This window comes from Centropristis striata, chromosome 14, assembly GCF_030273125.1.
Source record: "Centropristis striata isolate RG_2023a ecotype Rhode Island chromosome 14, C.striata_1.0, whole genome shotgun sequence".
Taxonomy (NCBI): domain Eukaryota; kingdom Metazoa; phylum Chordata; class Actinopteri; order Perciformes; family Serranidae; genus Centropristis; species Centropristis striata.
Window position 1 is genome coordinate 22,061,991 of NC_081530.1, and position 27,577 is coordinate 22,089,567.

The 27,577-nt window shown below is 40.0% G+C and overlaps 1 protein-coding gene across 1 annotated transcript in view; it reads right to left on the reverse strand.

Moving 5' to 3' along the window:
- rbms3 (RNA binding motif, single stranded interacting protein) overlaps positions 1-27,577 on the reverse strand; it is a 340,839-nt gene that overhangs the window by 246,290 nt on the left and 66,972 nt on the right. The window contains exon 3 of the mRNA XM_059350713.1: positions 20,122-20,316. Coding sequence (XP_059206696.1) covers positions 20,122-20,316 — 195 coding nt within the window. The remainder of the gene's footprint in view (positions 1-20,121; positions 20,317-27,577) is intronic.

Below are 27,577 nucleotides of genomic sequence, written 5' to 3' on the forward strand. Positions count from 1 at the left end.
TTGCAGAGACTATTATAAACTAAACTGAAAGGACAAAGAGGACATTTCAGAGGACATTATCTGCATGATCTAATACAGGTAATTTCAACTGTGAAATAATTATTTTCCTGACCTGTAGAGTGCTACACTTGATGTATGATATAATATTCTCAGGGTGCAATTTATTTTCTTTATCACTCAGTCACAGATGACTGAAAATAAACTTGAGAATGAGGATGTTTAAATTACCATTTAGAGGTGTGTCGAAGACGTTAATCGATGATTTATTGGTAAAGTGCAAAAGATCACACTGAGCGCAAAACAACAAACTTTAAAACTTCTTATTTTAGCATCTGTAAATAGTCAAGCTTATAAAAGAAGAAAAGCTGCTGTGATGTATGAAAATACAGAAGTATACACACTGAACGATGTAATAGTTAAAACCACCCACCTCTCGGTTCCTAAACTCAGCGAAGAGAAATGTTAACATTATGTGTGTAAGTTCACCACATCTCTGACACATGCAGTTCCTTAATACATTCTTATCAGTGCACTTACGGATGACAGCCTGAGGTAATTCAACACATTCCCCCTCTGAGAGTATAATTTTCCACAGCGCAAGAGCAGAATGATATAGTCAAGATATGATTGCAGAGGGCTTTTTTTTATATATCTTTATTACATATACAATAATGGTCTCATCACCTGTTTTTGGCTGTTTATCTAACATTACTACATTATAATGTAAAAAGGGCGGGCTGATTGTGGACCACCGGCCCTGCACTGAGACATTTGATAAACACCAGGCAGATTTCCAGTGAGTCATTAGCTTCTATCACAACACAGAGGAGAGCAATGCAGGCCTAATGGGGAGGAAATATGAGACCAGACGTGCATGAGTAAAAATGACTCACAGCAACCCTCACTACACCCCAACGAGGGACGGGCAATAGACCTAAAAGAGTAAATTGCATACACTTACTAGATCTCGATTCCAAATGTGTAATGAATATACAAGTCACGCCGACCGACTCATTTCCTGATTAACTTGATTCTGAGAAAAGATCAGAGCTGTTACAAATGATTTCGTACTGGGAAAAGGGGCCCAGAGCCAGGGTGGATTTCACGTGTGTGTGTGTGTGTGTGTGTGTGTGTGTGTGTGTGTGTGTGTGTGTGTGTGTTTGTGCAAGTGTATTTTGCTTTAGAGTTTGGGAACCTACATTTAAAGTCAGGTGGCCTACAGCTGTGGCGGTTCTATGTGTGTGCTGGCATGAGCAGCGGAAAGCGTGGCTGTTTTTCTCCGTTTTAAAAAAAGTAAAACATCTCCGAGGAAAGTCAGAGATCACACAAGGGTCAAGGTTATTCTGACACTAAGTGAAAACACTTCAGAGATCAGACTTCCTGTGTGGCTTCAATGCTAACCCTAATAAAACATATAAACTGCGACCGAGGGTCGGTCATGTCCTTCTGTGAACCTGATCGACTCGTACTGCCAGGGACAGCACAGCTACATCCCTGCAGATGAGGAAGAGATGATGCCAAGAAAATCTCTGCATAATAAGGAATTAAGTGCTGCAAAGGCAGACAGAGTGTGCGTTTAAACAATAGATATTTTCCATGAGGACGTGCAGAGCCAAAATATTCAAAATCCACATTGTTTAGGATGACAAGAAGGCAGCAGACCCCACAGAGAAAAAGGCAGAAATGACTCACAGTGCAGAGAAATGGAAAGAGGCCTATCAAAGCTCCATCACAGCACTCAGAGCATATCATGTGCATTTTGTTTTATTCATTGTGTTAATGCCCTAAATAGATCCAAGTGCAAAGTCATTCATTCTTGTCAGCGCCACTGTGTGCTACTTTTTTTCTGTCTTTTTGAAAATGCTTATGCATCGGGAAATAGAAAGATCTGCAAGTCTTTTGACAGTTTTATACAAAAAAATGTGAAGCAAAAACCAAACAGAAGATGATGCTTGTATATAGGGCTCTACCAAGGCTTTTTACACTCAATGCTTCTTTTGAGGGTTTCAAATGAAGCTATGAATGTCTATTGTCATATTTAATGACGTCATAAACCCCCAAAATTAAAACTTAAAAAATAAATCCTTAAACAAAACCAATAATTTTTATAAAGCGATTCATCAGATTAATCAAGTTAGTCTTCGCTTTATTAAATCAACGTTCTTTAATGAATGTGCGGCTAAATAAATGTAATTTATCCTTGTTAGTTTGCTGTTCAAGCACCCTATTAATACAGGTGCGGGCCTCCCTTTGTGTGCAGCTAGCAAGAGAGCAAATACATTTAATTTTTGAGAGACTAAGTGTGGACTTAGTATGGACTGAAGCAGAATATTTCATCAGATAAAAACATGACGATCAATCTTTTTTCTAGTGCATTTTGACTTTTGGAGTTGACTTTCAGAAATGCTTGGATCATGAGTCAGAAATAATCTTACGCAGCTATTAGGGATGGGCATTCAGAAGAAACCTGCCAACTCGATTATCTATAACGTTAACGATCAATTTATCGATTAATCGATGCATGCATACATGGGCAAAGTAAAAGATATATATACAGTACTATGCAAAAGCCTGTTTTGATAACGGACGCTTTTATTTTGAAAGGACGAAAAAGAGAATTGATCCTGTTGATCGTGAAACCAAATCAAGTGAGATTACACTGTAAAGATAATGTCAAGGAGTTTTGTGTGTTTGTATGTTTTATGTTTTAGCCCCGAAGAGGCATGAGATTAGTTTTCACAGTAATCTTGCATATTTAAATGTGTTTTGTGTTTGAATATGTTTTGGATCAAATTAAACCTAGTAATTCATGCTAGCAAGGTTTGATACAGTAAGCTAGTTTTGCTCAAATTAATACTATTGTATTTCTGTGTGTTTTATAATTCGTATTGCAACTTTCAGTTTGCATAATGTAGCTTTATTCAACTTAATTCTCAGCTCATTGTCTTATTTACGTACGCTTGGCCGCGTTTCAGTTCAGTGAGTACTGATACGCAGTCATAGATAAAATTAAAATTAAAAATTACACAGATCGATAAAAAATTCCACGTGATCTACCAAATTCTTAACGACCATTAATCGATCATCGATTAATTATTTCCATCCCTAGGAGCCATCACTGTTAGCTAATTCTAGAAATAGTATAAAACTAAAAATATAACTGTTGCCTAATTTTTATCTGCAATTATGCAGAAATACAGTACCAGTTTAAAACAAAATGAAAAGACATGCAAAAACAAAGCGACAAAGCTTAAAACTATTAGGTAAAGTCCTACATGTATACTCAGCTGTGTGTGTGTGTGTGTGTGTGTGTGTGTGTGGTAACTGGTGTTTATGGGGAAGCATGTCAGAGGCTCACAGGTAGAGGAGTAAAAGAGTGAAGTAATAGAGGAAGGTGCTGAGGGTTCTGCCCCCCTGCAGATAGAGATTGGAGATTGGGAAAAGAGTTATTGCCTCCAGGAACAGATCCGTATAGGCCTATGAAGCTCGATGCTGTCTGCAATTGAGCAGGATGGGATGGGAGGACAGCAGCAATGTTTTAAAGCACTGCTAAGCCATCCTGGAATGAAGTGAAATGACCACATGTCACACAGAGATGAGAAGTGAGAGGGAGGGGACAAGCAGAGTGAGAAACAGTGCAGAGAGTAAGGAGAGAGAGAAAACAGAGTGTGTCGTTCTAAGAGGAATATTTCAGGGTGGTAAATGGAGCAGAACTCCATTCCAGCTCCTCTCTTAACCTCCCCCGGTGTCTCATCCTCTGCATGCAAAGCATGAAGCCCAGGAGACAAAGAAAACAGAGAGAGAGCTGAAGAGACGAGCTTCAGGACAAAGTAACACTGAATTAATAGACAAGACATTTTGCTCATGCATTTGTTTTAACATAACAGAAAACACACAGAGGCGTAGAATAGCGAGTTAGAATCCATCTGTTCATAATTGCCATTCTAAATGTGTGGGTTTTTTTTTTTTTAAACGGTGAAAAGGTGAAGGCTGCTGACCCTGACCACACAGGCAGCCACCAGGCATGACACCCCACTGGGAAATGTTGCTGCAGCACTACAGTTCACTCATTAAACTACTGTAACAGCTTCTTCCTAATGCAACAATAATCAATATTCTATGGAGCTTTACAGCATCTTTCATGTCTTCATAGCATCCCTCATAGCATCAAACTGCAGAGAGACAAAGTTTGTAACTAGCTTCTGAACATCGTGGAACATTCAGCAGCCAAATATTTCACTCAGGAGTTAGAGGAAGGGACGTCACAATTTCAGTTCCAAAACAAGAATATATCTAAATCCATCTGTCCTGCAGTCTCTTCGCTGCCTCCCTGTTGCATACAGGATTCAGTTTAAAATTCTTACTCTCACAAACAGAGCATTACATTATTGTTGAACTACTTCAACCATATCTGTCAGGTCGGTGTCTTAGGTCAGACACACTACATCTTCTGTCTATTCCACGTACCCGTCTGAAAACACGTGGTGGTCGATCATTTGAATATGTGGCACCCAAACTTCTTTGCCTCCACCCCTGCGGTCTGCTGTTTCTGTGGACTTTTAAAAATCACCTTAAGACCGATCTTTTCAGATAGGTGTTTTGATGACCAACCTGCACTGTACAAATTATTTTATAATTTTAAGTTTCATTGTGTTTCAATTGTGTTATATTTGTCTTATATTCCCCTTTTTTTTCCTTTTTTCTGTAAAGCACTTTGTGATTTTATCCGTGAAAAGTGCTCCCTAAATAAATCTTCCTTACTTCCTTTCTTACATCCAAATTTTGATTTCTACCTTTGAAATGTAAAGCAGGATGAGCAACACTTAAAAATGCCAAACACTGTGATCACTGCTGGAGTCAGAGATGATAAAATAAACAACAGAACAGGAAAATCCTCCATCTGTACAGTCACCAGTGTGGCAACATTTTGTCCACCCAGTGAGTAATGTACCCAACGAACAGTTTATGAGCTACGCTACACACAGGTACCATACATACTCAGTCGTCTAAACATGGCCTCACAGTCAATGCTAAAAAAAAAGTGTTTTGAACAAAAATCGAACACAATCATGGATTAAAAATTGGGACACCCTTAGTTGGAGGAGAACAAAAACAAAGCGAAGAGGAATGAATTACAAACTTACATAGTTTAAATTGTCAGATTAATGAAAATGTTGCTCTATATCTGATGGAAGTATAAATAGGCATTGTTGTAGGTTTAGATAATGGTGTGTAATGTCATCCATTGGTTTCTGAAGTGATGTTTTGGAATTTGGTTTATCATTCTGGTTGTTGCTGGCTGTAGAAAAGACAAAATTGGACAAAGGACAAGACGCATGGACAGCTGACTCTCAAAGGCGTTGACACCACGATCAAATATTGTGTTAGTATCAATACATACTAGATTTAAGATTCATCCTTTAATAATCCCACAATTGGGAAATTAAACTTCTACATTTATCCCATCCTTTTTTTTATACACACAAGTGAACACACCATGTAAGGAGCAGTGGGCAGTACATTAGGAGGCCCGTGTTGTGGGGTGCCTTGCTCAAGGGGACTTTAGTCCTTGTCCTGGGATTCAAACCAGCGACCCTCCAGTTACAAGCCCAATTCCTAACCTCTAGGCCACGGACTGCCTACTCACATACATACCATACTAACATAAACTTGTTTATGCATTTTTTCCTTGATGAAAGTATCAGAAGTGAAATGAGGTCATGGGAGCATAAATTAAAAGTCGTCATGATTTATTTAACTTTAAATGGTTGAAATCCAAAATTAATGGGCACAGTAATGTAGCTGTATATGTCTTCATGAGCTGAGTAACTTTAAGCATGCTTGGCGTACCCCACACACTTCACACACATCATAGAGCTACTCAAACTGGGTAGCATATCTCTGACCTGCAGTACATTCTTTTGAACATTATCATGGGATTTGTATGGTGTAATACTGCCAGATGGCACCGAGGTACTAGAAAGCATATAGTAGATGATTAAGAACATTCACATCATGGTGCAACTCCACTGGGTAACATTTAGATATCAGTGTGTAAGACTTTCAGGGTGATGCACTTTGAGATTGGCTCCTTGGCGGCGCCTGTATAATTAGTAGTACTGAAGTCATCAAAGTGAACTAAATGGAGCAAAGCGGCTCCAACAAACCTACTACCTTTCACAAAACCGAGGCGGACTGCAGGGAGACGACGGATAGAGAGAACGTTATAGTGAGAGTGGGCGGTGATCCAGTTAGAGGAAGAGCGATAGAAATAATGTAACATTATCAAATAACACTTTGAGAAAAGGTGTAGGAACAGCTGACACATTTTCACACTTGTCAATACTGTGGGCCAGATTCTTTGTGGTCTTTGTCCTATTATACTGCACTATTTTATAGCGGGAACAAAGTCTGCAATAACATGTGCCTTTGCTTTATGCGTCTCTGTAAGTGGCTTGACAGAGCCGACAGAGAAGTGAACCATCAAGCTTTCTCCTCCACCAAGACTTGTTCAAGCGCTGCATTTCTGCTGCCAAAACAACACACAGTGGAACTTTCAAAAACAACAGAGCTGTTAAATAAATCAAAAATACCCCTGCAGCTTAACTCAGCGGCAAAAGCTGACACGGTAACAGAATCAAGGATTCAGCCATTCTTCTTTCCTTTTTTAATTCCATTCCCTGCCTGTTCTTTGAATTTAAACACATTGACAAAAGAGTGGTTTATAACAGCACTTACAGACTAGTTATGCTGCAATGCTCATTACACAGCGGGAATACCTTTTGCTAGATCCTTACCACTAATGGGGTATGCATGTAATGTCTGGTCTATGAAAAGGTCATGTTTTTACCTGAAGCAACACTGGGCCCTAATTTTGGTCTAAGGATGATGATTATGGTAACCACATCATAGGACTTTGGGACATGATGTGAAAAGTTTGGCACTTTATGATGGTAGCAGCTGACATTTTTTTAAGCTAAATTACAAAAGCAGCAGGTGTAATTAATAACATTGACTGTGCACAAATGCACTGGTATTTTGGATTCTTGGTTTATTGGGAGACACAATTAGAATGGAGCCATTGCTGATGTTGTTATGCTGTGTTCCCAGGTGAAATTTTCCAACTTCCGTCCTCCAAACATTTCAGGTGCAGGGAGACATATGCAAACAAAAAATATGGCTTACTGTGACAGTCTGATACTTCTTTGGCAAGTGCACACACAACTGAATTTGCATCAGTGCAGCCTCTTTGCAGAAGTGGAAAAAATATGTATGAGGTAACAAAGGCCTTATAACATTGGCATTGTCATATTTTATCAGCTTACATGCTGATCAAGTTTTACTGGTAAACATACCATGTGTTTCATCATACAACTGCTTCTCATAAAAACTGATTAGTTGGATTTTGCCCAAAGTCTACAAGTCGGAGCTCCAACTTTGAGTGGCGTTCCATTTCACCTTATCTAGTAGGAATATAGGAGAAAATATGTGAGTTCTGAGTTGTCTGGAATGCAGTTTTATTTACATGTCCATGGGAATGTTGCATGGACACTAACCTGTGAGAAGGGATTTGGCAAGTGAGAGATAATTAAGAAATGAGCCACAGGGCTGCTGGAGAGGGGCGCACACCAAAGACACCTGGTGGACAGGTGAGGAATTGCACAGTTGTAAAAACACACTAGATACTAGAGCAGGGGTGGGCAATTAATATTCCCTATATAATAGTTTAATCGCTTGATAAAAAGCAGTGAATTATATGGTTATGAGCTGCTACTGGTAAGAATACATGTTATGATAAGACTATGTTAATGTGGAGTTAGTCAAATATAGCGGTAAAAAAATCGCAAAAACTCCAATCATTATCTCACTTTTCCATTTCTCTTAAACACAACATACATTCAAACCACAAAAATAATATAGAGCGTGTAGGTTATGCAGTAAACAAACAATTGGAATAGTATAATATTAACTTTATGCATAAAGCAATAAATGTTTTTGACAATGTAACAAGATAACTCAGTGTTTTTTGTGGAACGCACACACATACGTAAATCGCCTTCAAAATAAAAGCACTGCGGTTGTATTGTTTTCTAATTTCTGGGTAACCTCATGCGGGCTGGACAGGGGCAGCCAACGGGCCAAAAGTGGCCGCCTAATGTCCAAGTCTGTACTAGACACTCCAAAAAACTGGAAGGCACAGAGTGGGAAGTAGAGAAGCTGGGCTGGCATTGGGAGACGAGCAAAGATGATTGGATCAGGATGTGGATCAGGATGTGGATATGGATGCGTTAAGCTTCAGTGTCCCACTGTAATGGATCACCTAGTTTCCCTGTTAACTCCGGTATCGTTCACCAGCCAGGTTACAGTACTAATCCAGTTTGCTGCTTAACTGCTTCTCTTTTCAGGCTGTACCTATACCAGACTTAAAGCCTGAACCTGTGTTGCATAACAAGAGCCAGACAGCAGCTTGTGACCATTCTATCCATGCACCGTTGAGAGAAAATAAAGTTTAAGCATTATGCAACATAAGAGTTTAACTGTAAACAAATAACAAAAATTGAATTGAATAAGCTGAGGACAGCCCTGAATGCAACACGCCCACTGCATTCTCAAGGAAAAATGCTTTAAATCTACATCTCTCTGACAAAGTTTAAACAAAAACTGCACATAAAGGGTGGATTTCTTACGAGGCGATTTTATTACATTGCATTGCCTTCATGTTGTCTGTTTTTTCTGATACTTTCTTTTACTGCATTTTACTGCACTTTAACAACTTGTCTTTATATTATTTAGTGTTTTGCTACCTTTAAAACAGAAGTCCTTTATCATTTATACAAAACATGCATTACAACAGTACAATCTAGAACTTTAAATATATTTATACTTTCCTATAAAAGCAAATATATAAGTAAATAAGGCTCAGTAGGTCACTGTTGTTCCACAGTCACCTCATCTCAAGGGGGAAATGCCCTGCCTACTTTCAAAGAACATAAGCTTAAGGTTGCTTTTACACTTACACTCAAGTCTCCAGAGTGTATTTCCAGCTAAGTGGACTAATGTGGCTAGCATCATTTAAAATAATTCTCCTTAAACAGCGAATTGCTGCGTGTGCTGCAACTAAGTAAGACTAGAAAGAAGCATTTGCTGTTTGATTCTTTGCAATTAAGACCAAAACGTAATGTTCAAATGAATGTTTATGTACATCACAGCCTTTTAAACATGATAATGGGAGCCACTTGTGAGATTTTTCTGGCTAGTGAGAGTGAAGATCGAAACAGAACCAGAAACATAAGTTACAATTAGTAGCGTTGAACTATTTTGGAGGATCTTTTAAAGGTTGAGTTAAGGGGGAATAAATAAATGTGTCCTTACTTGTATATAAATTATGAAATCTGATTGAGCTAAATTGTTGCGTTTGGGTGTGTTTCTGTGTGTGTAGCCATGGGCCTCATGCCTTCATCAGAATAGTAGAGACCTCATCATCTCTTTTTCCCCCATACGGTTCACGTTCAGCCATCGCTCATGCCCGTATTGTATGATTGCACTGAAGGACCAGTATAATCAGCCGTAATACTTTACAGATGTTATGGGTGTTTTTAAAGCCAATACTCCCGCCCCAGGCAGCCATATATGAAAGCCCATCTGTACACGGATGTCAGTGCATGTGGGTGTGTGCATGTGTAGCTGAAATCCAGGGCATGATCAGAGTGAAACATTATGAATTAAGGTCACATCTACAGCTCAGGATGTGTGATTTATGTTCCTCTGCCGAGCCCTGTCATTGACTAATCACCTGAACAGAAAGTAACAGGTGCAAACTGATTTTCTGAAGAGCGATTTCACAGATGAGAATTTGCCATTAAACACGACCAAGAAACAGCACTAAGCCGACAATGACATGTAAATATGACAGTCCACATGATCTGAACAAGAGAAGACACCGCCCTTTAAATCCCTGCAAGATCTGCCAGCATCCTTCCTAATCCACCCTCTAACATCTCCCATTGTGTCCAACATCTAATATCAACCACGAACCGCTGCTAAATGAAGACTGGTGGCATACCGCAGCCAGGAATTTGCATGGACCGCCCGCTCTTGTGAAATAGGAAATGAAACATGCGGAGGCTTGGAAGCTTTGTCAGATTCTGGATATTCCTGTGGTCTGGCTCTCAGGATCCTGTGGCCCGGGCCTTTAATTTCTAATGGTGGAGAACGCCAAGCTCTGGTCACGACAGGAAATGCCTGCTAGGTGAAACATCCGCCCAAGGAGCATTCATTCACAAGTGTCAAACACACAAGGTTTCCCTATGAGCTGGATTGGTGCACTGCTAAACAAAGTGCTTTGTCATTATGACCATGTTCTTTTGGTTAAACTAGAATCAGCTGCAATCCCATTTAAAGGGACTCTTTTTTTACAACCTGGATCTGCTTCTATGGAAACAACTTATTCTTTTGAATTAAACACTGCAAAAGCTGGAAAATGTACCTGTTACAGAAGTGTGATCTTCTGGGCTTATGTTGTTGATTTGAATGTGTGAAAATACAAACATGGTGTGAAACATGTAATTTACACTTCCTTGACAGTTTTTCACCAGAATTCATTGGCAAAGTCAACTGGGACAGGTGTAGCCCAACAAAACTGATCTACATTTCTTAAGAGTATGGAGAAAATCTATGATGACAACAAATGTGAAGATGTGCTTTACAATACTGCCTTAGGGCTTGGACATAATAAAGAAATCGCTTTGTATTGCAAATGACTGGAAAATTGTTATGTATCTTAAAAATGGAGACCATCCCTTACTTTCTCAGTTGCCTATAACAGCCTGTGGACTTATTTCTATGTAAAGGACTCAGACCTGTTCTGAGGTAAAATCCAAAAGATGTGAACCTTATACTCGGTCCAGGGTGCCTTGTCTTTCTTCAAGAGCAAAATGTATGTAACGGAAATGTGTAGACCTGGATGCTAAAAAGCCTGATTCCACAGCACTGTAAAAAAAAAAAAAAAAAAAAAAAAAAAAAATTAAATCTAATTTACGGTAAAATACGAGCAGCTGTGGTCACCAGAACTTCACTGTAAAAAATACAGTGAGTGATATTTTAAGGGTTATTGTGTCCTTGTTACATTATGGTATTTCTCCTTCAATTTTACATGAAAAAACTGTTTTTCTACAGTTTAAAAGTTTTGTACTATTCCTTGATTTACAGTAATTAAAAGTATCTACTACGGCGATAATCAATTTTTAATGATACACCCTATTTCTGATGCAATTTGACAGTGTTTTACTGTAATTAAACACTGATGTGTGAAATATATTGTGTTTCGTAAGCTAACATTAGCTCATGCTAATGCAGACAAATTAGCTAACAGCAGTAGAGCAAAGATGTATAAGTTATGTTGGCTTTCTTCTAGCCAAGTGCAATGCTAGACCAAAGAGCTAATTGTAATCTAAGCTAAAGTTAGCTTTAACCTCGCTGCATGGCATGGATCTGCTGTTAGTTGCTTTGTAATGATAGTTGATAGTAAAGTAATTGCGAACAGCAAGCTAGTTAATACAGAGCCAGTGGTCCAAATAGAATATGAGAACATTTACAGATAGTTACTAGTATTATATCCAACTGATGCTAGCCAAACAGCTTCAGTCTTGTGTTTGTCGATGACCAGGATGACAGCAAAAGTGTGCTGATTGCAGTTCACTTAAGAGCCACTGGTGTCATTAATAACAAAGGACTTTTGTGAAGAAACTTTAACAATACAAAGTGACAACCACTGGGGATACCAGCTTCAATTAACTGTCACAATGCCTTCCAATGCAAAGATAATTACTGTTGTTTACTTTATGCTCCTAACAATTTCTAGAAAAGAATGACTCTGAAAATACATTAGTGTTGGCAGGAGTTATAATGGTTTGATGCATTTGCCTAAATAAACAGAATTTATACGGTAATTCCGAAATAAAAATGGAGGACAGATATATAGCAGCGACTTGATGGCGTTGATACTGTCACACTGTGTGTGTGTGAGTGTGTGTAAATGTTGCTGCAGAGGCGGAGGGGATGGTCACAGGAGAGGGGGGAGGGGGAGGGGGTGGAAGCTAAGGAATGTCATAAGAAGTAAATGCACGTTGGTACACAGAGACACACTCACGGCACTCAGTCACTCTCCCTCAGTGTGCACTGTTGAAGCAAATTAAGGAAGCCTTGGCAGCCTTTTAATGGTCTGTCACAGTCTAACAGGTTTAGAGCGCTTACAATGGACCCAGGCACTAAGCCCGACAGCTCGTGCTTAATTGTTCAGAACCTGTGTGTGTGTGTGCGTGCGTGTTTTAGTGTGTGTACTGTTAGAGCCATTCTGAGCCTTTAACTAAAGTCATTGATTCTCATTATGAGGACAGATAAGATAGACACTTCCTGTCTGTCAGTCTGTCGGTCTGACTCGTTCAATAAAAAGAGCACTCCAGCTGATATGTTATGATGAATACGGTGCCAATATCTATGTTCCCGAGCACAGTTATTTTAGAGAAAGTGATCCTAAAACTCAAGGTATCCATGCACAGTAATATTCTCATTCAGCCGAGGGTAGGAAGTTAATTGTGTGGCTATTTCCACAAAAAGGAATTGTGAAATTTTCTCAGCGATTTCAAATAAGCAATCCTCTGACAGAGACAAAGACATGCAGGGCACAAAGCCATAAGTAGATTGAGTTATTGACTCAAGCAGCCAATGATAAACAAAACATCAAGTGTCTCTATTTTCAAGTGGTGCCTGAAGAAATCAACAAAGCAAATAAGACCATTTGCTTTTCAGCAAGCAAAATGGCCCACGAAGGACAAGGTGGCGCTGCCGAAAAATCCCTCCTAAATGGTTGGAGATTCTGAGCTGTGTGACCTAGAATATGTTTGACAATTTTCTTTTAATTAGGCCTTGAAGACACGACTCATTCCAACTGCTGTCCCGAGAGCTAAATTAATTACTGAGACAAAGCCCATTCTAGCTCATGGCAAAGATGAATCATTGCAGTATTTGGGGAATGAGCAATGCTCTTCATTCAAGGGCTGATGAAAGAGACTCAGACTCTAAAATGTAAGCTAATGTACTCCATCACAAACTCTAGCTCACAAGGCTCCCCCAGCCACACCACACGTACAGTGCACATTGGCATCTGCTACTGCTGCTATCGGGAATTCAACTATCATCTAGTCTTCTCTTGGATGGAATATTTCTTTGAAGAAAGCACCAAAAGATGACAAACTGGGACAAATCTATTTTGTCCACAACACCTGTCCCTTAACTTGGCTCTTCCCTCTCAATGGTCCAAACATTTCATCTTTCTGGGTGGTCCACAGATATCAAGACTCAACTCTACAGCGGATGCACCCTCACCCACTGCCAGCAGGCAGGCCATTCATTCAGCTAAATGACTGTGTCATCTGTCAGCCTGTATAAATGGGTGTTTGTGAGTTATGGCTAATTAAGCTAATCACAACACCAAGGGTTGTGCCAGAGCCCAGGCCTCACAAAGAGGCGGATGAAAAGGTGCGCTGGTCGCACCTTCACCTGATGAATACGCAAACATTTGGAATTATTATTTTCCTCATATCTTTAAAAGACTTATTCTTGTCTGATATAAACAAACATACAAGGTTATGCTCTCAGTTTGGTTTGTCTGTCAGCAGGATAACGGAGAAACTACTTGCCCAATTTCAATGAAAGTTGGTGGAAATTTGCAGGAGAAAATTTGCAGCATATCTGAATCACTGGGCAGATGTACAAATTATTTTTCACTTTTGTTAACACTGACATAGGGCTTTTGTTCTGCATTCATGTGCTGTCGGAATAATAAGAAAATTTGTTTCCAATCATCTCATCTCATCTGATCTATTTACGTTGCTCTTTGTTGTAATGCAAATACAGCAATCAATGTCTTGTTTAAACGCTCTGAGCAAGAAAAAAACAACACATCTCTGCTGCGTCTGTGATATTATGACTTAAACAAAGTGTTTGGTCATTACCAGTGGCCTTACTGAGGTCAATCTCTGACTGCCATTCTAGTTATGATTACATTCTAATTTTGGTTGTTTGTAAAATACAACAGAGCGGCACTTTGCAATCAGGGATTCGATAATAATAACTTTCTGTCTTATTTGTTAGTCTATTCATCCCTCTCTGATCGTCACTTATTTTCTCACACTCTTGCCATGTCCCTTTCTGTCTCTTCTCTGAGATTTCAGACCTTCTGGAGATGTGCCAGGAATCCCTACCAGCAGGTCCATATTGACTGAATGATTGGCCAGTGTGTGCTCGGCAAGTCTAATAAGGTAACAACCTGTGTTTGCTCGGGCGACGCGACCAGATTAAATTGAAGGGTTCACGGGGATGTCCATGTCCTCGGATAAAAGAGTGATAACCCACTCAAATGTTTTCATTAGGGGAAAAATGTGTCTTGTTATCTATGCCTGATAAGATGAGAATTCCCCAATACGGAGGGATAACGTATGGAATCGGTCGCCTAGCAAACAGTTCTTGCACCAATTCCCCAGCAGTGGGGTATTTGTTATCCTAAAGGAGAGCTAGTGTTGTCCTCTGCAGCACGCGTGTAGGTGTGTGTGTCTCTATCTGTATGTTATGAAGAGAGATTAACTCTGCAGCAGGACATAGACGCAATGCGGGCTGGCCCTTGAGTTCAGAATTCATCCCCAGTATTTCCTCATACATCTTGTCACAACAAGACCAAAGGACTCTGGCTGTTGCACTCCCTGACACACACTCACATCTGCATGAGCTCTGGATAAATTGATTATAAGTACACTACATGGGCGCAATTAGCTGGAATCGGCCTAGACCAATGCCGGTAATGCGGTTTCTCCCAGTTGTATGCAGTTAAATAGTCCAATGCAGCTATTAAGCCAGGACAAATGCGAGACCATGACTCCCAAGCACGCATAACATGCAAAGTAATGAAGCACAAACGTGAATAATGTCTTGACTATGGAGGCCAAGATGATGGAAGCAGTGTTCGAAACATCTGGATATTAAGCACTTTGGAGATAATCTTTTAAAATGAGGACACATACCATCAGAAATGAAACAGCTCAGAGGTCAGATAGAAAAATGTGTTTATATAAGCAACGAAAGTTGACTAAGAACACATGCTCTTTTTCAGCAGTGTCTCAATACTTTCTTGCAGTCACACACGGAAGAGTCTTGAAAGGTAAGAGGCTCAAAGCTAGAAGCCGCATATCAAATAACCCAAGAGCAACACTCCACGAAACGGAGTGGAAACTCAATTTACAATGCCTACACTTTACCTGACATTATACGTTCACTCCATTATTGCCATCACCTATAAATGGGCTCCGTCACACCAATTAGTGGAAAGTACCTACACAGAATGTTTCCTTTTCTTCGCCATTGTGCTTGTGATCAATTCTCTATAGACCAGAAAATCTATATTGTGCGACTTAGTCACAGTCAAGGCAATAGGAGTTTTTGCAGCCCATGTGGCTTTAAGTAAAGAATCCAATAACACAAAGTGCCATCATTAGTTTGTCAGGTTTTATTACACTAAAGTACCTGAAGGCCACTCACCACAACTGTTATCTTACTCCAAATACATACCTCCTTGGTGGGGGTCATTATGTGTGTTAGCATGCTCATAATTGCAGATTAGTACTGAACACAGGTAAAACAAGTGCTTTTGAAAGCAATCTTATTAGTTTTGCAGGTATTTGGTCACAAACTTTGTGACTAAATTTGACCTGATAATGTGGCTGAAGGAGAAATAAGGAGATCACCTAAGTCAGCTGGTTTTATCTAGGGACCACAGGTGCAATCCATCCAATAGTTGTTAGGATATTTTAGTCTTTATAAAGTAATTGGACAAACCTACCGACACCCCATTCCTTGAGTTGTGACACAAGATCGGCCAATAATTCATCGATGACTGTTTCAATGTTTTACATACAAAAACTTTACTTGGTCTAGCTGCCCAGGTATATTAAAGACCACAAATGTGTATTTGGTGACCCATTTTAACATGTATTAATCATAAAGTGGCTCCAAGATATTGATTTATTTGTAGTGGTCCGCCACCATATCAACATAGACTGCCACGTGTAATTTTACTTGCTTAGATGCTCCTTGGCACATTCTTGCTTACTCTCTTTCTCACAAACATACTGACAATGGCCCCTTCTGTGGATAGCCTGTTCTCTCTGTGCACATTCTGAATCAAAACATGATCATGCGTGGGAGAAAGCTGTTGGCTTTTCCCTGCGGAGAAAGCAGCTGGCCAGATTCCTGAAAAGAATCAATCCAGAGTTTTGCACAAAACTGATGCATTCAAGTTAACTCTCAAAGGTTACCTCTCTCTATGTTCTGAACACAATTCTATCAAATTCAGAGACCCAACTTTTATGACTCAAAAAGTCATAATCAAGCATGTAAGGACCCTAGCATTCAAGGACATCTGTAAGTTAATGTAGGAATACGGTTTATTCCCCCATCCTAAATATCTCCTCATTCTGTGGGAAACACTGTGTTTATGAACACAGGCCGTTGCCAGTGAACAACATCCCGACAGAAATGATGTTTCAATAAAAATGTATTAGACAACAGAAATTCCTAGTATGTAGACGTATTTTGTAGGAGTTAGCATTGTGTATTTGCAGGAAATAACACAATCTCTCTAGGACTCTCTTTCTAGTCGCAGCTCCTGACTTCTACATGACTTTCTCCGCTGCTGTTTTGTCATACCACCTTCCCCCCTGAGGGATCTTCATCCCACCATATTAAGAGTGGAAATGTATCCGCTTCCATTGTAATTACAAACCCACTGGAGGCAAAGCTTCTTGATCTCTGCTGGATCCCCGCTTGCTTTTCTTTTTTCCTTTATTTACTCACCTCCCTCAGCCGAGAGGACAGACACATGCTGAGCTATCAGTTCTGTTTTTCTTCCCTTTCTGTTGGGCATTCTTTGCATCTAATATGCCTGAAATTACAATAGCATTTAGGGAGGTAATAAAAGCAATGACATAGATGGGGAGGGTGGAAAAAGAGGGCATCTGCATTATTTTGTTTGTGAATTGTGGATATATACTGTATGTGTTGCATATGAGAAACTATAAAAATGCACAAGGCAGGCTCAAAGGCTGGAACCGTGCCTTTGTTTACTGTTAGTGTCTGGATTAGCCATCTCCAGGCGCTGTGAATCCTCCTCAAGGCCAAAATGTGGACTCGTAACAACCCAGGACCAAGGCTTGATAGTGGGGGAGAAATTGCTTTCTGCAGGGATGAAATGAAAACTGCTGAAAAGAAAACAACCGTCTCCGCTGTCCCATGAAAACGGGCCAGTTAAAGCCAGCGGCGTCTGCCACGGCTCGAGGGTGGCGGGTCAAGATGAGGCCGAGCGTTTGATGACCCCGTCGTGATCTGTAACCGAAAGCGGTTAAGCGGGTACTGTGTGAGAAGTGTGGCCGACCAACCTCCCACAAACACACAAACACACAGGACAACAAAGGGGAGAATAAAAGAGGAAAATAAAAGACAGAGGTGTGTCAACTGTGGATTTGCGTCAGTGTGTCGTCTGTTTTTAATCCATTCAGAGATTTTTTTTTGCACCATCAAACTTGTCTGCTGGCTTTGTGATACACCCAAAGTGTATTTCCTGGAATGTCTCAGACACACAGACAGGGGACAAATGAAAGAAGAAACCTGAATAAAAAAGTGGAGAAACATATCAAGTGCAAATGATTCCATTCACCAGGACTCACTGAATTGTTTGGTGAATGCTACGACATTTACAACTACCATATTTCAACCCAGTTCAACACCTATTGAAGATTTTGCATCAACATGTAAGACAATGCTCTCCACCATCATCTCCAAAAGACAAAATTATCCGTCTTTCTGTTATGTCTGGCTATGTTTATTTTTTATCCCGTCTGCTGCACTCAGGTCTCTCTTTGCAAATGAGATCTTAATCTTATAAGATTACCTGATTAAATAATGGTTGTATATAGAAATAAATGAGGTATATCTTGTGGAAGAATGATGTTTCATCCCACCGACAGACCACCGCAGACTTCCAAGCTAAGTTACCTCATGTTGGTTTTTCCCTTGGACTGTGTATGAAGACAGAAGACATTACAGCTCCCCATTAGTGAAGCCTAAACAGCTCAATCGCCCCCTGGTGGCTGGCTGCAGTACAGGTCATAAATCCCACCCCATCCATGATAGCAGATGTGAGATGGGCCAGATAAAAAACATTCAAAGTACATGTCATATGACATGTTGACAATTTTTTGCCAGAGAGGGTTTTAGTAGCTTTTGGTAGTTCCCTTATAAGTTATTTGGTGTTATTTGGTGTTATGTAATCAACAGCTGTGATTGACGTTTGATTGTTGTATGGGTGTGAACTCAGACCAGCAGCTCCATCAGCTGTTCACTACTGCACACTCTGGCTCCAAATGCACAAGACGGCAGCTCCTGTACCCAGGATATCATGGATTCACGTTTCTTTTTAAACAGTATAGCTTTTCCTTCAAGTGGCCACCCATCAGTACATTTATCAAAATCAAAACTGACATTAAATACACAGAACACTTCACTGAAAAAAGATGCAACGCGAGAGTAGCACAGACTCCAGCTGAGGAGCCCCAGGTTTTCGCTTCATTTAACAAAACAAACAGAAAGTCTGTGGACACTTTTCAGTCGTATTGAGGTTGTAAATATTGGAGGTTCAATACTCAGCCCTATTTAATACAGCTACTGCATGTCTGCTGAGTCTAGGGAGAGATTCCTTGGCCGAGGCCACTCAGACAACCAAAGGCCATGCTTAGTCATAGGAGAACAAAAGTGGCTTCATGTTGGGTCAGCTTGTGGAAAAAACAACCCAGTTAGGTCAAAGACACTTCTGGGTCCCGTGTGTTGATGTTGATGCCGATGACTGTGCTTCCCGGGGGTGTGGCCCTAAAGAACAGAAAAGACCAAGATGTTCCAAAAAAACATATGACGGAGCCCCGCCACAACTACAGCCACAGTCGCAGCGTTTATGTCTGTTTAGTGGAATGTTCTCTGTTGTTGCTTCCTGTTTGTGCACAACACTGTGTAAAAAACGCCCCTGCTCCTCTTCGCCTTAGGTGGTGCTGGTAGAGGCGGTGTCAGTGGCAACAGCTTGAACTCTCAAAGATTATTTCCTGCTCACTTAAAAGAGTCTGAATGAATGTGCACGTTTATTTCACGGGAAAAGAATAAGAGGAATGCTGTGTGCAACCAGGAGCCAACGTACAGTGATGATTATCATATCCAATCCAATTTTTTCATTCTTTGCATGCAAGCGCTTCAAGGGAGTCTCAACATGCTGGCAAATAAGCAGCTGGGAATTTAAGTGGTGCGCATGTAAGATGAGAGAATATCAGAGTGTCGTAATGGAAATAAAAGAGAATGAGAGAAAGATTTGGTGTGAAGCCTCGTAAATACGTTTATTAGAGGAAGAAATACCGAGAAATAAAAACCTGCCAAATCTTTGTTTCCAGCTCTGTGACTGTGACAGCAACATGACGATAATAAAATTCCTCAATTTGGCTCATGCCTGAGTTCCAGTCACACCCTGAACGTTGCATTAGAGAACCAGATCGCACCAATAAAGTCAAATCAAACGGATTGCAGAACAGCAATTAATTCCAAGGATAATGACAAGGGAAGCCGTCCAAAAGTGTCTCTACCTCAATTAGTCTCTCATTGCACTGTCGATGCAGAGGATGGATGAAAGAAAAACAAATTAAGTTGCAGAGAGGAGAGAGGGAGAGAGAGGGTAAAAAGAAGATATAAAGCAGAGGAAGGGGGGAGGATAGTGAGAGGAAGTGATATTCACAATGAGGGCTTGAGAGGGAAGAGTGTGGGAAAGAGGGGAAGATTAAAGGGAAGAGATAGAGAAATGAGGAGAGGGAGGGGAGGAGAATTTGCTTCTCTGATAGTAACGGCCACTAATGGACACCAGAGAGGGAGTGATTAAAAATAAGAAGCTCGACAAGAGAGAGAGCGGAGAATATTCGAAAAAATGAGAGCAACAAAGAGGAGACATTAAGGGACACAGAGAGAAAATAAATCAGCTGTACTCACAGCCGTATGGGGCGGGCAGTAGGCGAAGCTGGAGTGCGTGGACTGAGGGTGGTGGTGCGGGTGTTGTTGGTGGTGGGACAGGTAGTGCTGCAGACTTGTGCGGGTGAAGGAAGGGCCGCTCCAGGACCCTTGACCACCGCTGCTCCCAGAGGCTGCGGCCTTACTGTTGTGGTAACCTCTCACTGCTGCACTGGGCTGGTTTAGAGGAAGGATGGGAGCAAAAATGGGGGGAAACAGGAGATTGGGGGAAAGTGGAAAGGAAAGAGGTTAAGAATTAGAGGAGGGAATCAGCAGAGGCCCCACGATACGATTTTATGTAGATACTTGAGTCACGACACAATATTATTGCGATTTTTTCGCATTTTGCAATATGGTGAGTATCGCAATATGGTTTTGCGATATGGTGAGTATCGCAACACTCACCATATCGCAAAACCATATTGCGATACTCACCATATTGCAAAATGCGATATGGCTTTATTTGACAAAACATATTGTTTTGTCAAAACATATTGTTTTGACAAAACATATTGTTTTGTCAAATAAGAGAAAATTCTCAGTCTATTCATCTCACTTCAGTCTTTTTACTTCTCCACAATGAGAGTCAAACCCACAGACTGACCAACAAAGTATTCAGTCAAACTGAACTGAAATCAAACAACTTTAAGCTTCACTGCTCTGATTTTTTTCTTCTAACCCTAACCCTAACTTATTTGAATTATTTCGACAACTTCCCAACACGATATCCTGACACACTCTTCTAGTTTCATATGATAACAATATCTCCAGTAAATTCTTAAAAGTGAGCTGCTACCTCTGAAGAAAAAAAAAATATGGCGAAAATATTGGCGGCCCACTGGCCGTCAAAATGCCAAATATCGATGCTAAGCAGCCATGAATCGATATTATATTGCCACGCAAAATATCGCGCTACTATGCTGTATTGACTTTTTCCCCCACCCCTATTACGAGTGAGAGAAAGAGAAGAAGAGAGGAACTGTGAGGGAGCGCTGTGACAAATGTTACCGTCAAAAACATCAATGGCGTAAGTGCAGCGGGCAAGCACTGACAACTGACTACCCGCTCACTGACCTGTATCGAAACAGAAAGCAAGACGAGGTGCTGATCTAAAAATCTCCATACCAGAGCATCAAGATTGTTCTCACACTTTTCTTTTCACTCATTTTCTCCCTCCCTCCCCTTCTTCCTTCCCTTCTCCGAGCGCCAGATGTTGTGAAACCCCCCTCTGTCACGGTCGAGATGTGTTCTTGCTGGAAAAGTGCTGATTGGTTTGATAAGATGCTTGGATTACAGGCTGGCAGGCGGGCTTCCCAGTGTGGCATTATATATTGGGTATCAACAGGGTCCAGGAAACACAGGGCTGAATCTGCTGACAGGCCGGCTTATGGTGCGCTCAGATGGGTTACCTGGGCTGTCACGGCCGCTGGAGCAAAGAAAAAAATACAGGACGCACAAATGCTGATCCGTGGCATTTTAACAAGACTGAGGGCAAACACTGGAGTATTTGCAAACTCTAGTTAGCAGTGGCACTTAAGAGTTAGTTTCCATCTGAATTAAGTCATCAAACAGCAGCCACTGCTGCACCAAGTTCATAGTGTTTGCAGGCTTGTCAATCACAGAGAAGCACAGTAGCTGTTCAAAGAAAACCAGGAATCTCCAAAATTTTATATATTTTATTACTAAAGGATAAAGTGTTTTTTATGGGTTGACTTTGTATTGTCACAAAGCTGAAAACAGCAAGTTTTAAAGTTGTTAAGACTGCAGTATAGACAAAGACAGCAGCAGTAATACCACAGTGTTAAAAGGTACATTTCCTGCATTCAAAATCAAACTGAAGCAAAAGTATCAAGAATCAAACCAAAAGCATCAAAATATACTTAAAGTGTCAAAAGTAAGTACTCTTTATGCAGAATTCATAGCTCATAGCTTTTATAATATTACTGGATAATAATTAGTGAGACATCCATGTTGCAAGTTGCTTCATTATTAGTATTTAATACAACTAATGTTATGGCTGGTAAAGGTGGGGCTAAATTAAATTAAATTATTTCATAGTATAGTAAAGTAGTTTAATCTATGACAATACATTATAATTTATTTTCTGATGCATATTTTGTATTGATAAACTGAATCCAAATTAATGTAGTGCAAAAAAAAAGTACAATATTTGCCTCCAAAATGTAGGCTAAGGAGCAGAAGACTTAAGTAGCATGAAATGGAAATACACATATAAAAATGTAAAACTTCCTCATAATTGTATTTAAGTTAATGTACCTAGTTACATTCCACCGCTGGTTGGCGTCTGCATACACATACACGTTCCACACATATCGAGATGGCGACTTCATGACAACAAGGACAGGAGCTCCTTTGTTGTATTTGGCTGAACAAGAAAAAATCGGTGTGCGTGCAACCACTTAAAGAGAATAGGTCCAAGAAGATGGAATACAGTACATATTTACAGTACAGCTTGGACCAGCGAACATTTCCCAAACAGTTCCAACTTCCCAAATGTGAGCACTTTCTCCTTTTCTGTTTCGCATTATTATAAATTGAAAACTTTGTGGTTTTGGACATTCGGTTGGCTAACAAAAGAAATTTTCAGACACAAACATGGCGTCTCAAAACTTGCCAAGGATATTTTTCACTACCGTCTGACATATACTGCAGACAACAAAATTACAAAATTATCCAATAATGAAAATCATCTTAAGCTGCAGCCCAGAAGGCTTAAAGGAAATCTATTTTCAACTTGTTTTTATCATAACAATATGGGCAGTGTATGGACATGAGCGGCATTTGACTTCCCTCCATGGTGCCCAGAGTTGAATGTCTGATTGTTTTAAAAAGAAATATAAAAATAATTATTTTTTTAACTAATAATAACATTCTTCTTACATTATGTATGTTGCTGTAATCTTTCTGATTCATATTCCACTCCCCGTGTGGAAAAAAACAACATGATGCAATCTAAAGACCACTTTGCCGTGATTTAATTTACATTTGCAGAGCAAAAACAAACCACCTTGAAAGAAGCACAGCTGTACATCACTAGTGAGCATTAACAGTCGCCTTTAGCCCCTGTTGGATTTTCACAGAGGTCAGAGGGCATCCCACACAGGGGAAACTGAGGGGGAGCGCTGGCAGTGTTATAGACTCACAGCTGTGCTTAGAAAGCTTGCCAGTCTCGTATTCTTCATCACGAAAGAACCGGAGGGGGAAAACGTAAGCCAAAGTTCAGTCTAATTCATACAATATATAACGACAGGTTTAGGGTTCATGTTAATATGAAACAGGAGGAGGCTGTTTCCCCCAAAGCAGGATAAATGCATTTATGCAGTACAGCAGAGAGTGCAGAGAGGAGCATGAAAGAGGCCCAGTGGTGTAATAAAACCGTAGGTCCTGGGAAAAAATAGACAAATATGTGAAGCCCTCATTTTGAATCACCGTTCGAACAGCATCAAAAATGGAAACTTCAAGAAAAAAAAATCAAGGGAGTTTGATGTGTTTGAAAAAAATACACAAACACATTGAGTTGTTATTTTCTCCCAGGCATTAAATGACAGATTTAGTCATAGGGTCAAAATTTGAGAACTGTGTGTGGGCAGGATATATTGTTCTAACAACACATCAGCATTTAGAGCTATGCCTCACTGATGCAAGTTATTGAGTGCAATAGAGACATTTTCACACTATTATACAGCCACTGTAAAAGCCAGAAGGGGAATGAACAGACCCAAGTATGGTACATTAAGCTGCACGGCTGCAGCCGCTGCTTTAGCACAAGTATTCACCAGTTCATAGAGTTTAAGTGCTGCCCCAAGCCATGCAACAACCTCCACTGGCCTTATAAATGAGGATTATTCAGCCAAAGAGGAGGCGTTTAGAACTAATGCATCCAGGTCCAGGTGTTTTGTTAAAGACTACATCTCAAGTGGGAGATACGTTTTAATATGTTTCAGGCATTTAAGTTATACGTGATAACATTGATTGCTATGCAGCATGAGTGACAAGATACCCGCCCTTCATATCACAGGAGTTGGCTGTGTTTTAACATGAGGCTGGGATCCGAGGGGCTTGACATTCCTCGACTGGAATGCATGATTGGTCCCCGGACTCAGATTCATGTCACAGACCTTCAGCGGCTCGTCAGAGAGCTACACTCTGCCCATATTTCTCCATTTTATATAAGGGCCAATCGGATCCGCTTACATCCGAGGGGGGACTGTTTTGCATGCAGGCAACAGATGTGTGTGTGTGTGTGTGTGTGTGTGTGTCTGTAGGCTTGTCCCTACGTGTGTTTGTGAGTGCACACATGTGGTTTAGTTTCTGTGTGTGTCTATATTGCGGTTGATTTGCTCAGGATTTACCGAGGAGGAGGATGAGGAAGAAAAACATTGTTTCCCCTGTTAGTTTTTTCATATATTCATATCCTTTTTGTGTGTGTGTGTGTGTGTGTGTGTATGAGTTTGGGTGTGAATGCCTGTGTATGGCTGTCTTTTTGAGGGGTGAATTGTGTTTGGAGGGGGCATTTTGGCTGTTTGTGGACTGTACTCCCAATAAGACATTATGAGCCTTAATACTGTCTGAGAAATATGGAAAACATGAAAAAAGCTCATATTAATGAATTTGGTAACTGTTATTACTTTCCTTTGTCTTCCTTTGATTTGGCGGATAATCATCCAAACTAGTTTTGAATCACCACCTATAATTAGGGTTATGTGAAGAGAAAGTATTAAGTTGTCATAGTTAGATAGCAGTAAATAAATACATATATAAGCAGAATCTGTAGGAAACAGGGAAAGATTTTAGTTTCAGAAGCTTTCTTGTTTCTGTTTGTAGTCTGAGTAGTACTGACCAATCAGATCTGAGCAGGCTTTAGTTGCATGCCAGTAAACAGTCAAACAAACAAGCGAAAGAGGCAGAATGCAGAATGAGAGCCATGAGCCATTGTCTGACCACAATGTAACTTTTTATTAGCCTATTTAAATGTATCTACATTCATATGCAGATATCTGCTTATAGGAATTAGCTGACATATAATCTGGACCAACTCCAGCTCCATTCTCATGCCTCAATTTGCTAATCATACTGCAAACAATGAATGTTGCACAGAAGAGGAAATCTTCGTCTATCTGTATATCCGCAGGCAACACCAAACCCCTGAAAATATTGCACAAATATTGCAATTTGGTTGTGGGCATCGCCATCTCGTAGTTAGGCGATGGCGAAAAACTGTTTGCGGGTTCGTGCGGATGGGACAACATAGGATTTTATTACCAAGTACGATAAAAATTGCTCACAAAAAGTTCACTGCTATGGTTAATTTCCACTAATCATGAATATCTTGAACTTGGGATGGGAATAATTAATCAATGATCAATAAATGGTCGTTAAGAATTTGGTCGATCACATGGAATTTTTAATCGTTCTGTGTATTTCTTAATTTTAATGTTATCTCTGACTGCGTATCAGTATCACTGCTACAATTTGCACACTGAAAGTTGCTATAACAATTATAAAACACACAGAAATACAGAGTATTAATTTGCGCAAAACTAGCTCACTGTATCAAACCTTGCTAGCATGAATTATTAGGTTTAATTGTATCCAAAACTTATTTAAACACAAAACATTTAAGTATGCAAGATTACTGTGAAAACTAACCTGATGCCTGTTCGGGGGCTTAAACATAAACAATGAACTCCTGGACGTTACCTTTACAGTTTTATCTCAGTTGATTTAGTTTAACGATCGATAGGATTAAGTCTCTTTTTATCCTTTCAAAATAATTCCATTCCATTATCAAAACAGGCTTTTGCATACTATCTAATATCTTTTATTTTACTACAGCAAATAATCGATTAATTGATCGTTAACGTTATAGATGTTCGAGTTGGCAGGTTTCTTCCAAATACCCATTCCTACCTTGAACATGCCACATAATCTCAACATTCTCGGTTCGATTCCAACACTGGGACCTTTGTTGCATTTTATATATTTCTCTCTCTCTCTTCCTGTTTCCTGTCTTACACTACACTCTTCATCTGTCCAATAAAAAGGCACAAAAATGCCAAAAGATAAAAACAGCAACAAAGATTTGACCTGACTGATTTGAGTTATGACTAAAGAGGGGTGGAGCACAACTCTTGTCTGGTCTAAAGCAAGTAAAATAACTACAGGAAGGCTGAATACTACATTCATACACTACATCAAAAAGGGAGTTAGTAGAAAAACATGTTTATATTGCTTAAAGACAATGTAATGTCAAAGAAATAGATATCCAGAGGTAAGGAGCATCAGTCATCTCTATTAATGCACCCTGGAGTCTTAAAAAGCAGCTGTATTTCCCTGCTGCATAGCCGCTTCACATATCAATAACTGTTCCAGCATGTTAACCTTAGATCATAATACATGCCATAAATAGAGGGATGTGCATTATTTTCTTGATACAAGATATTCATTTGGCTTAACGGAGAAGAAAAATGTCGACACTTCAGCAAGCCAGAACGTTATCGGCACCATTTATTACTAAACATGCAAGTGGAGGCGGGATCATGCTTCACCTTCAGCGGTGAGAAAGTGAGAGAAGGTTGTGGCTCCATCAATACGCTGAGATGAAGCAGAGCATAGCACCTCTCCTGAGTCCATTTGTCAGCTGTTAAGTGATTTCCTTCCCTCTCCGCTTTCTCCCTGGTGACACTGCATGGATGGACCTTTGCGAATTACAAAACTCTTGCTCCTCATATGGAAATGGTCTTTTTATATCATGTGAAGCACCAGAAAGGTATTAAACCGTGGGTCAACCTCAATTCAATTCAGTCAGCCAAAGGTTGATTTTCTTTTCCATAGCTGGGTTTTTTAATTCAGTAAATGAATGCTTATTTATTATTGAATGAAATGAAACACTTGCAGGAAGAACAGCAAGTTTATTGCTTTTTTTTTTATAAAACAATAAATTAAATCCAGCCTGGTTTCAGTGGTAATGGTAGTGTCACGTCCTTGGAGAGTGAAGTAAACAAAGTTAAACTGCCCCCTTTTTTTATGATTCCTGAACTGCAAAAAGGAGAAAAAAAAGACACTGCTCCCTCATTCACAGGAGTCATTTCTCTGTGAACACTGTGTGACCCCATAACTATGATGAAACCTCCCCATGAGGTTCCCTCTGAGGAATAATATGGTCATACTGAACAATTCCTTGCTTTCCAGGAAATATTTCTGCCATGAAATCTATAACACAATAGAACAAAAACACACTGCAGTATGGTGTTGAGGAAGCAAACTGTGGCCTATTGCCGAGACATCAGATTGCTTCTGTATTACAGAAAGTTTAACAGAAATACGTCTTTATGGCTCTCTGTGAAATTCTACAGTTTTATGGTCTCAGCTCGGTATATTGACTTTTTTCCAGGATGAATCAGACACCCCGAGGCAA